This window comes from Haliotis rubra, unplaced genomic scaffold (assembly GCF_003918875.1).
Source record: "Haliotis rubra isolate DU_JTF1 unplaced genomic scaffold, ASM391887v1 Scf13, whole genome shotgun sequence".
Lineage (NCBI taxonomy): Eukaryota > Metazoa > Mollusca > Gastropoda > Lepetellida > Haliotidae > Haliotis > Haliotis rubra.
In genome coordinates this window covers 2,969,385-2,982,160 of record NW_025765225.1, presented here as the reverse complement: position 1 = coordinate 2,982,160, position 12,776 = coordinate 2,969,385, and the positions used below count along the sequence as shown (strand labels likewise).

The window sequence follows — 12,776 nt, the reverse complement described above, 5'->3', positions numbered from 1 at the left end:
ATAAAAGGAAACCAAATAGGCTTAAAAATAATGTTTATGAAAACAAATCCCAGCACTAAAATACTTTGTCAAATACACTAGCCCCTGTCATTCAGTTATCTGTCACAAATGCAAAGAACCATCCTCCATCCTACAAAGTACAAAGGAGAAAATGAAGAAGAAAAATGCTGCCTAATAATAGCAATGATGTAATCTCCCTCCCCCTGTTGCTACTTCCTTACACTGCACTACATTCACCAATCAATCGACTCACATATCATAGTCACGTCACTACTGTCAGATACACCTTGGCACCACATAGAAGGCCAACCTTTCCAGCATCAAAACTAACTGTTAAATCTGATCTACAATGGTCACAGGCCAGTCACACATAATGCATGTGTTCAACTAAAATCAATATTATCTTCAGTTCTGTTCAGGAAATTAAGTTCCAAAAAGCAGTAAACTGGTGGCGTTGCTGCAGAATCAATACCTATGTAACTTGGCCAGGTCTAGTTTGTGGTTGTCAAAGACAGACTAGCAGTCACTGTATTGTTTAACATGAAGTGAGTTTTGTTTATCACAGGATCTTCACTTAAATCTTCACATGTCAGCATTATGTGTGAGGACAACAGCTTGAATTAATTCAAATATACCCAAAAAACGACGAGCAAGGGTATGGTCCACATAAACTTAAGAGACATATTAACAGCAAATCTGGGATTCGAACCCTCCATCGAGATACCCTCCGACAATGTGGTCATACACACATAATGTTATCCTATTCTTACCCTGAAGCTTTTCACCTGGTCTAAAATAAGAACAATATTCAAGAGTGACATGTGACACTAAGGCAGTCCAAACATCTGTTTGATAACCATAGGGCTATGACCAGGCCAAGAGGTGTGTTCATTGTTTTCATCCAATAAATATTAATAGCACTATCTGGCAGCAGGTTCATACCATGATGTTGCCATGGTGATAGAAAATCAATAAAATTATAAGTAACTTAAAGGCTGGCACATGACCTTCAAAGAAATGGCATGTGGCTGCTGCAGAAATAGGCGATGTGACACATACTGTAAGCATTAGCGCTAGATATTTGTCCAGATGGCAACCTATTCCGCTTTTTACAACATTCATCCCATTAACAATTTAACATCAAAGAAATATTTTTTAAATTGCTACTTCTAATTATTGTCCTGTGACAGTCAGTATAATTCCAGCTGTTAAAAAGCTTTCTGGATCAGACAAACAAGTGACTGAAAGCATCAGCATACCATTAGGGTATGATGTCATGCAATCAGCCAATTCAAAGAGCCTCACCATCTGATCCCCATATTGGTCAACTCACACAAAAACGCATGAGGTACAGACACCCAATAGGGGGGATAACATGGAACAAAGATACCGGCAGATATTACCACAGCAGAATTCAAACTTAGACAGTCTGCATTTGTACTGACATCATTTTGCATTTTAGATGCATGACAGATAATCCACTATTCAAGGGCTATTAATAAAAGATTTTAAAAAACCAAAAAAACACAACTGACAAAAGGCCTTACTCAAATCATCCAGACAGTGGTAAGGAGGAAAGGGTATCGACGTTAATGTTGTTGGGACACCATTTGCAAAAAGCACTCAAGAAATATTCCTTTCCACCATTACTGCCTGAGAACAGTTGTCATATCCTGGCCATGCAAACCATTGACAGCATGAGGCATATTCTGGCACCACATAGTCTTCAAAACTAAGACTTTGCTAACAATAACAGCACCAAAGAATACCATACACCATTCAACAATGAGGATCTGTCATAGCGACCTGCAATGGAGTATGGAGAACGACTATTGTTGTTGGTGAGTCAGTTGTCGCTCAGCATGAGTTTCAAGTTAAAGTCATCTTCATGATTAATAAATAAAGACTCATCCTGTTGTCAGTATGCAAGACAAGGAACATAATACAAAACCCACCTTTCATTAACGCAATGTTTAAGGTTAAAGATAACACACTATAAACAAAATTTGAAAACAAAGGTCAATTATGAAAACTGAAACCATCTGAAACTAATTGAGTAACAAGACAATTCTGATTAGGACCCTCTTAGGTCGTCTCAAGAGATTAATGTCAAACTTGAAAAATAGACTATTGTAGACTAAGAATTTGAAAAATTTCAAAATAACCCAATTATGCAAATACTTTAAAAATCATGTTTACAGCTCAACATGTTCAACAGAATGAAGAATCCCACTGATGTGAATGTAGACTGCATATACGGCCAATGAAAAATAACATTTTCTACAAGATTCTGGAAGTGTACTTATATTGTAAAAATAAATAAATAAATAAATAAATAAATAAATAAATAAATAAATAAATAAATAAATAAATAAATAAATAAATAAATAAATAAATAAATAAATAAATAAATGAATAAATACTCAGTCTACTGGCATATTGTTATACTCTGACAATAATTCCCGGATGTTATTCTTCATTTTGAGATTCATACAAGCTGACCTTACTAGACTGTAAGACATTATAGACAGGGGCTTCAGACAAACTGATAAAGTCAGTCAGTTATCAATATCATATTTTCAGTGGAGATGTACCTATTTGTTGGTAAGTGACTTCGGTTCAACACTCCTCGGATCACAGCATGGCTGCAACATGTGGGAAGAGAGCTCAAAAAAGCTGTGGCAAAAGCAGATTCTGGCTTTTTGAACATAATCAGAAGGCTGCTGAACAGGAAATCCATAGAGCAAGCAACTTTGAACAGTACAAACTGTTGCCCATGACAGCAACACTTGCAAGGTCAAGTACCAGTTCCAACCAGACATTTACACCAAGTATTGACAGTAACTGTAACAGACAGGAAGGTACTCTGCGCCAGCCTCAGTGGCAGGCAATCCCTTAATCAAAAGCAGTGGTTATAGCAAACTCACTGAAATCCAAATTGTACATGAAATGGGAACCATGACAATCAACCATACAAAGCAAACATACCTTCATCTCTGTCTTGGTTGTACACCTTTTTCGAATCAAGGGCATCAGCTGCAAGAAAGACTGAAGTTAATGCAATGTTAATACCACTTCAGTCATGTAGGTAGTAGGGGAATCCACTGGGGTGAATACGATACGTATCACTAGTATTGGGTAATGAATACAATAACAAGGCACCTGTTGAGGTAATATTCAATATATTCAGTGAAACAATAACCATATGATAAACTAATTATTCTGGTCAGGTTGACAGTGATAATTTATCATGACAGTGGCCAGTGATCACATAACTGTCAAATAAAATATATCTGAGTGTTGGCTATTATCCTGCAGGGCTTGGATGTCTTCCATTTTGCAAATCTTGTTTTGATAATTAAGACTCATATTTAAATAAAAACAGCCTCTTTAAAATAATTTAAAGATTATTCCTTTCCACTGATCATGACTAACGAATTGAATTCATGAAGAGATACAGTTTGATTCACCGAACATGCATGTTGAATCATAACAGTGCTAGTAGGTAGGACAAACAAACTTATAGCTACAAAAAAGGGACTCATGTGAGTCAATCTCCATAAACATAATTTGAAAAGATAAGGATGAAATTTAACAATGAGCCTATCTCTCTCAGGATAACAGGAAGTACCATATTTTATCATATTTATGCATCAGAAAGCCAGGGATCAAACCGGTGACCTGTTCACCAGGCAAATGCTCTATCCAGAAGGCCACGGAGACCATCTAACGCACCTCAGAAAAATCAAATGCATGAGTGAGTATTTCATTTAAAAATCATCCATCTACGTCAGAGACTTTCAAAAAGAGTCTTATCCAAACAAATCAGTGACACCATCATCATCTACTCACTCTTTCAGAATTCGACCACAAACAATACTGAGTATTTTTTTACGCAGCTTTTATCAATATTCCAGCAATATCATGGCGGGGGACACCAGAAATGGGCTTCACACATTGTACCCACGTGAGGAATCAAACCTGGGCCCTTGGCGTGACGAGCAAATGCTTTGCCACTAGGCTACCCCACCGCCCCACAAACAATAAGCCAGTTAATACTTCATATATGTAACCATAAAGTCACTGTTGTCAGTGTGGTGGAGACCTATTTTGCCTCAGGATCACCATGCAGCAGTGACATCAAAGTATTTACTTCACAGATACCCAACTAAACTAATCCAGTCATCCCATATCAGACAAAGGCAATTACATTGAAGATTACATGGTGCTTCTAGATCTCAGATGGTCAATTAAATATGGCAACATCCGTTAACACACTTCTAAAGATGTCTGTGAATATATGACCTTGAGCAAAGTTCAGTATGCATGATATAGTGTTGTGTATTTATAGTCAGTCAAATAACAAGGTTGTTAACATAGCAAATAAACAAATCTCCACATACAAACATAGTGGTCAAGAGCATGAGCTATGACATCGAACCCCCAAAATGTTGAACCTTCACAATGTTTAATTTCCAACATCATAAAACCACGAATCTGAAGCATACCAAATCTATGGATGTACCGATGGTTCTTCAGAAAACAATAAAAGCACACAGCAACCACAAGGTCATGAAATAATACATGACATAAAAATTGTAACTACACCAGTCTGGCAGACTACAGAATGCATAACAACTTGATATATATTTCATGTAGACCGATATTACTTTCCATGGTGACCTATGTACTAAACAGCTTACAACCCTTGTACTTGATAGAATAATCTGTGGCTTGCTGAGCTGTGGCTTGCTGAGCAGCTGCTTGTCAGGAATACTTTCTGTTCAATTACTTTTGATGAAAAATGCATGTCTTCCGATGAGGTTCAATGTCTACTACATCAGAGATGATATTGACACAACTACACAAGTTGGATGGTATCAGTGTCCCTACTACACTGGAGAGGTGTTATCAGCATCAATGTTCCTTCTACAGTGTTCCTACTACACTGGAGAGGTGATATCAGCATCAATGTTCCTACTACACTGGAGAGGTGATATCAGCATCAGTGTTCCTACTACACAGGAGAGGTGATTCAGTATCAGTGTTCCTACTACACAGGAGAGGTGATATCAGCATCAATGTTCCTTCTACAGTGTTCCTACTACACTGGAGAGGTGATATCAGCATCAATGTTCCTACTACACTGGAGAGGTGATATCAGCATCAGTGTTCCTACTACACTGGAGAGGTGATATCAGCATCAGTGTTCCTACTACACAGGAGAGGGTGATATCAGCATCACACACACAGGAGAGGTGATATCAGCATCAGTGTTTCCTACTACACAGGAGAGGTGATATCAGTATCAGTGTTCCTACTACACAGGAGAGGTGATATCAGCATCAGTGTTCCTTCTACAGTGTTCCTACTACACAGGAGAGGTGATATCAGCATCTGTGTTCCTACTACACAGGAGAGGTGATATCAGCATCAGTGTCCCTACTAGCATCAATATCCCTACTACACAGGAGAGGTGATATCAGCATCAGTGTTCCTACTACACAGGAGAGGTGATATCAGCATCAGTGTTCCTACTACACAGGAGAGGTGATATCAGCATCAGTGGTCCTACTACACAGGAGAGGTGATATCAGCATCAGTGTTCCTACTACACAGGAGAGGTGATATCAGCATCAATGTTCCTGCTAAACAGGAGAGGTGATATCAGCATCAGTGTTCCTACTACACAGGAGAGGTGATATCAGCATCAGTGTTTCCTACTACACAGGAGAGGTGATATCAGCATCAGTGTTCCTACTACACAGGAGAGGTGATATCAGCATCAGTGTTCCTACTACACAGGAGAGGTGATATCAGCATCAGTGTTCCTACTACACAGGAGAGGTGATATAAGCATCAGTGTCCCTACTAGCATCAATGTCCCTACTACACAGGAGAGGTGATATCAGCATCAGTGTTCCTACTACACTGGAGAGGTGATATCATCATCAGTGTTCCTACTACACTGGAGAGGTGATATCAGCATCAGTGTCCCTACTACACAGGAGAGGTGATATCAGCATCAGTGTCCCTACTACACTGGAGAGGTGATGTCAGCATCAGTGTTCCTACTACACAGGAGAGGTGATGTCAGCATCAGTGTCCCTACTACACAGGAGAGGTGATATCAGCATCAATGTCCCTACTACACAGGAGAGGTGATATCAGCATCAATGTCCCTACTACATAGGAGAGGTGATATCAGCATCAATGTCCCTACTACACAGGAGAGGTGATGTCAGCATCAGTGTTCCTACTACACAGGAGAGGTGATGTCAGCATCAGTGTTCCCACTACACAGGAGAGGTGATATCAAAATAAATGTCCCTTCTACACAAGAGAGGTGATATCAGCATCAATGTCCCTACTACACAGGAGAGGTGATATCAGCATCAGTGTTCCTACTACACTGGAGAGGTGATATCAGCATCTGTGTTCCTACTACACAGGTGATATCAGCATCAGTGTTCCTACTACACAGGAGAGGTGATATCAGCATCAATGTTCCTACTACACAGGAGAGGTGATATCAGTATCAGTGTTCCTACTACACAGGAGAGGTGATATCAGCATCAGTGTTCCTACTACACTGGAGAGGTGATGTCAGCATCAGTGTTCCTACTACACAGGAAAGGTGATGTCAGCATCAGTGTCCCTACTACACAGGAGAGGTGATATCAGTGTCAGTGTTCCTACTACACTGGAGAGGTGATATAAGCATCAGTGTTCCTACTACACAGGAGAGGTGATATCAGCATCAGTGTTCCTACTACACAGGAGAGGTGATAGCAGCATCAGTGTCCCTACTACACAGGAGAGGTGATATCAGCATCAATGTTCCTGCTAAACAGGAGAGGTGATATCAGCATCAATGTTCCTGCTAAACAGGAGAGGTGATATCAGCATCAATGTTCCTGCTACACAGGAGAGGTGATATCAGCATCAATGTTCCTGCTACACAGGAGAGGTGATATAAGCATCAGTGTCTCTGCTCCACAGGAGAGGCGATATAAGCATCAGTGTTCCTACTACACAGGAGAGGTGATATCAGTGTCCCTGCTACACTGGAGAGGTGATATGAGCAGTGTCCCTAACTACACTGCCAGAGAGTAATAGATTGAGATGACAACTTGAGGTAGAAACATGAAACATAAGCTGCTTTGTTAGCCAGAAAAATATTGCTGCTTCATTGATTTGTACAGCAATGTATTGTGCAACATTAGATACTGTGACAGCTGGACATGAGTTCATGACTTTACATGGTGTAGGGGAGGAACAGTACAATATTCAAGTTATGCAATTACGCAAGTGAGTTTAGTTTTACACTGCTTTTAGCAATATTCCAACAATATCACGACAGGCGGACACCAGAAACGGGTTTCACACATTGTACCCATGTGGGGAATCAAACCTAGGTTCTCGGTGTGTCAAGCAAACGCATAATCACTAGGCTATCCCACCGTCCCATATGCAATTACGAGTCAAGCATAGGAGCTGTTTAGAGAAATGTTATTTCCTTGGGTCCCATTCTTCAAATCAATTTCAGTGCTATGACGATTGCATGACTGCATCCTCGATAATCTCCAGGGTATACGTTACGATCACTCTCCACTATACCCTGGACGCATCCACGGTTTGGCCCCATAATTATATTACCTCCCTTTGCTGGCTACGCATTGTAGCCAATCAGCTAAGCCGCTGTTACATCCGAGCTTGCCAGTGTCAACAAAGATAGCGTGAACAGTCGTGAAGGTTTGTTCGCAGTACCACTCACATTTGGGGGGAAATATTACAGACAAATTGACAGATCTCAATCTTATATAAATATATAAAATTCTACATCTTTCAGAGTACCTCTGCATCAATTGTGTTGCCAAGTTTAAACGGTTAGATAATTCATGAAGCGAAAGTGTGTTGTGATTCGTTCGCTCAATTTCCCAGCGTAGACACCTGATTGGATAAAAAGCCAGCCAAGGGAGGTAATAAAATCATCGAGCCAAGCCATGAATGCATCCAGGGTATAGTGGAGAGTGATCATAACGTATACCCTGGAGATTATCGAGGATGGCATGACTGATACTGACAGATTTACACTCATTGTAGCTGTGTCATCACTTTTTAGAAAAAGCCCAGTGTTCCTTCATGGAACTTGTGATCAGTAATAGTAAGAATGTCGCTCTGAACAGTATTTCTGTTAAACCAGGATGTATCAGCTGTAAGTGGAAAGACAAAACGTGATGCCATGTTAGACATTTAGTACTTTAGTGAAATCCACAAACATAGGTATGATGCTGACAAACGTGGAAAATCCATGATCACAGGTTTCTGGTACAGCTCAGGGATGGAAGTCAGCACAGCAAACTGTGGTGCCTTAGACGACTGGCCGTATGTGTTCCATTCAAACAGTAACACCTCCAATACATTATTATATAAGCAACTAAACATAGCCTCGGCTTTACAAGCTACTTCCTATGTCCTACTTCCTTAAAGCCTGTGAAGATCCGGGTTAGAATTGATGCAACCCATGCTTGTCGTAAGAGGCAACTAATGGGATCGGGTGGTCAGACTCGTGACTTGTTTGACACATGTCATCGTATCCCATTTGCTGGGACGGCAACCGGAAAATCTATTTTCAGCTGAAAACTTAACACTGTGTCATCGAATGTGGGTTTGAATTGATCAATTTGAAATAAAATCAGCGAAAATCCGCAGATCAGCAGATTATTCCCATTACTGCAATTGCGTAGACTGATGCTCATGCTGTTGATCACTGGATTTTATGACCCTAGCCATATAGCTGGAATATTGCTGAGTGCAGTGTGTAACTAAACTCACTAAGAATAACACTGCTGACAAACCATGTAGCAACATAATGTTAATATACAGGACAAAAATAGTTAGGGATATATGAAATTATGAATAATAATCTATCTATTCATTGACACACTTATAAAATATCAATCATAAAAATACCAATATCCCTAACTTATTTTGTCCAGTATAGTTTGCCACTATTTACATTGACACAACATAGGAGCAGCTAAGGGCCTTGTTACATCCATACAGCTGAATCTCACTGACATGACAGAGACTCAAGTGTCTCCAACTGAACTTGTCACAAATCATTTTAGTGCTCCGTAACATCTAAATCGCAACTTCTTGAACTGAGGAGTGTGTCAGAAGAAGTTGTTGGCAGTTTATAACAAAAATTGGGCCATATTAAACAAAGGTGAAATGGAACTGTCAACTTTATTGATTTGCCACAGATTTGTGAGCAAAATATTATTGAGCATGTTTTTTAGGATAGTATCATGTATGATTATGGTAGAGAGACCATAACATAGACCACACAAAGCTAGTTATTGGGGATCATGCCCAAAATTTCGTGGAACAATGACACCATGAACCGTGACAAGCCAACCACACAATTCTTTGAGTCCATTCTTATTAGTTAAGATTGCTGGGAATCAGTCTACAAACCCTTAACACTTCTACCCCGAACAGTTGTCCTTCCCTTCAACACAAATTTTGAGGATAGGGTGTGCAGACATCCTGAAGGGAAAAGTTCAACATACTTCCAAGTCTGGCATTATATTACACTGCAGCATGTGAAATTTGTCAGCATTGTTTAGATTTGATACCTCTGAAGATCTGGGTTAGAATTGATCTTCACCAACCCCTGCCTGTTGTAAGTGGTGACTGAAGGAATCAGAGCTGCTTGATATATGTACCATATCCCAAATGCGTTGACTGAACCTCATAATGTCTCTCACTGGAGTATTTTGCTCTATTACAATTTGCATATTGCTTACTTTGATGTTAAATGCATGAAAAGAATTGTAGTGTTGCTATAAAACCAGACATATCTGAGCAGACTGGTTTGTCTGGTTCAGAGTCAGCTGTCAAGCTTATCATAGCAAAAGACCTCACTATGGTACCGTCGTCATATGAGCGAAATATTCTCAAGCACGACGTTAAATCCAATTTCACCTCACCCCACTATGGTACCCCGACTACTAAACAACATACAATCTTCAAATATTCAATTATACTCAAACAATAAGCACCATCATTATTTGTTGTTCAATGCCTTAAACAGACATATTCCAGTTATACCAAAGTTGCTTGTAAGTAATCAAGTCTGACGCAACATCTACTCCAACAGGGCATTCTATATTGCTGGGATTCTATGAAATACAATCAACCCTGTCTCCTTTTATGACAAATATAAGTTAATCAGTAAAACTTATACCCTTGAATCCCAACCCAAAATGATCCTCTACTATTTAGAGACTTCAACATATACTTTCAATCTGCATGTTATAAACAAATCATGTTGTATTGTTGTTTTAACGACATATTCCAAATGTTACAGCCTTTTAATAATCTGGTTTGGACCAAACAATCCAGGAGTGATTCTTCTATATGTTCAACATTTAACGATATCAAAAGGACATTCTGGGTGACATTCAGTGACCTAGAGACTGAGTCGTTCTGAAACACTGATCTGTTGATTATTGTGAGAAATGATCTACAAGGTCAGGGCACCAAGACACATGTTCAACCAAGAAAGTCATCATGTCTGAACACTGGATCTACTCAGTCGCCTCATACCAACACCTTAGGTTGAGGGGAAACAGTTGTTACACTGTGTCCGGGCAAATACAAATTCGGGAAAGATTTCCAATATACAACCATAAGAACCATTACATAAATGATGTTTTTGTTTGCAAGCTGAGTATTTATCAAACAAAAATATTAAGAGGCTACACAATGTTATTACATTTATCAGATCTATGTGCTCTTGATTAAATCCATTTTGATGAGTACAACAAAGTACAGTGATCCTGAAAATATTACATTAAGAATAACACCTTTCTGGATAAACCCATGACTCACATGCAGCAATGTTATATCAATGACTATGTGATCCACCAGAGAATATACATGTTCACCGCTGGTTTTATTGATGGATTTATGGGATACGGGCGATTCCAACAGTAATTTTCTTGAGTGCAACATTTTTAGATTAACCGTGTCCAAATCAACAAACCTTCACTGTATTCCTTGTTTGTTTCGAATTTTGATCCGATTCATTGCATCTTGAAAATCATGTAAGTGATAAAATATTTTTGAACATGTTCAGTTGCCCCATTGCCAGATCAATGATTATTCTATTGATTCAAGAAAATAATGATGTACAACTTTACTGTGAAATGTTGATTTTAGCAAAATTATATCAATTTTTTTTATTAAAACTTGATGAGACATGACTTTTTGTTGAAAAACATCATCTGTGTAGCTACCTTATAGATGACTTGTAAATGTAACATAAAAACTGTGTCTATTTCCCTTGAACATATCGTAATTTAATACTCATGCATCAGTAGTATTCATTTGCTGTGAAATGAGTGAAAATCATGATTTAATAAGGCATAATTCACAGTAAAACATAGCAAAAGTTGGGACAACACTAAACGTATGAATGAAGCCTAGGTCCTCCAATCAAATATCTGCTCGCAAAGCCGGACTATTTTCAACACTTGGATCGGACCCACGTGGACCTGTGTTTTTAAAATGATATGAGATGTCTACGTGGTCAAACAATGGTTTTACTCAAGTCCAAGCATTACTGAGTTCAAAGTAGGTCGCGAGCGCACTACTTGAGCCGACATGCATCGCGTGCCCCATCCGGCTGTGTATCGGGCTAATCGTATCACCGGCCTATCAATAAACAAACCCCATTCCACTTACTTTGATGCTTGTCCGCCAACACGATGAGTGAACTGGATATATCCCTCCTTCGATAAAAACACATAACTTTGGCTTCCACATTTCCATTTGGAGTCTGCAAGGAAGATGTTGACAGACACTCTTAGTCAAAGTCAGCCATTGGATAAGCATTGAATAACAATAACCCAAATCACCCGCCGCAATCACCGGAATTTAACAGATTTACAACATTTTCAACACACGATCGCTTGAATTGGCACAAAAGTACAATTCTCTTACCTTGTTGAGTTCCTCGATTCGTCTTATTTGGAACGGGGATGTGGACGATGTTTCAAAATATACATAATCTGCAAAGGAAACAAAAAAGGTCTTTGTGTGTGCTCGTCAATATACCGGTTTGTATGTACAAGCCACTGACGAAAAATAGTCCCTTGGGGTAATTGAGGTTCAAATGTGACCAACACAAAGCAAATCAGACATCAAAAATCGGGACAGATTAATTTTATCCACATTTTCTATATAGAAATTGCATTTGATTAACGGAATTTAAGATAAAAAGTGTTGAACGGAGATTCTCAGTGAAGTTGAACCGAATCACACCTCGCATGCATACGCATGCACTGTACTCACGTGAATTAAAAACTCCGAAACAACCTAAAAGCTCAAAATGTACATTTATGAAATCAAACTTGTTGTCAGAATATCCATGGTATCGATCGGGAGGTACATTATGCATGATTACTATGTTGTGTCACGACAAAGGTGTCGAGGTATCATGCCGCGGGACGAGTGGGTCCGTCCATGCTCTTTCCATATTCCGAAATTATACGTACCTCCAACTCTGTACATATTTGCCGCCATTTTTCATGTGTATGGTGGTAATTTAAAGATAGTATCCTTTTTCGTCCTATAAAGCACAATCATGCGAATACATGGGGTATAATATCACGAAGGTCCACTTCATTACCCCCCTGAAGCGACAGATCATGGAGTCGCCATTTCTCGGACTGCCTACTGTCTTCCTCCTCTTTTCACACGTG

General features: G+C 39.3%; 1 protein-coding gene across 11 annotated transcripts in view; it reads right to left on the bottom strand.

The window, feature by feature from the left end:
- Positions 1-12,776, bottom strand: part of LOC124267145 (metastasis-associated protein MTA3-like) — a 46,866-nt gene extending 34,090 nt beyond the window's left edge. For 10 of the 11 annotated variants that reach the window (XR_006895960.1, XM_046702025.1, XM_046702033.1 and 7 more), the window contains exons 1-4: positions 12,570-12,776; positions 12,016-12,083; positions 11,758-11,851; positions 2,989-3,036 (exon numbers count right to left, since the gene is read on the bottom strand). Coding sequence is in view for 10 of the 11 variants with exons in the window: in XM_046702025.1 (XP_046557981.1) it covers positions 2,989-3,036; positions 11,758-11,851; positions 12,016-12,083; positions 12,570-12,597 (238 nt within the window). In the remaining variant the exon portion in view is untranslated. The remainder of the gene's footprint in view (positions 1-2,988; positions 3,037-11,757; positions 11,852-12,015; positions 12,084-12,569) is intronic. The other variant, XM_046702032.1, reaches the window with a different exon arrangement.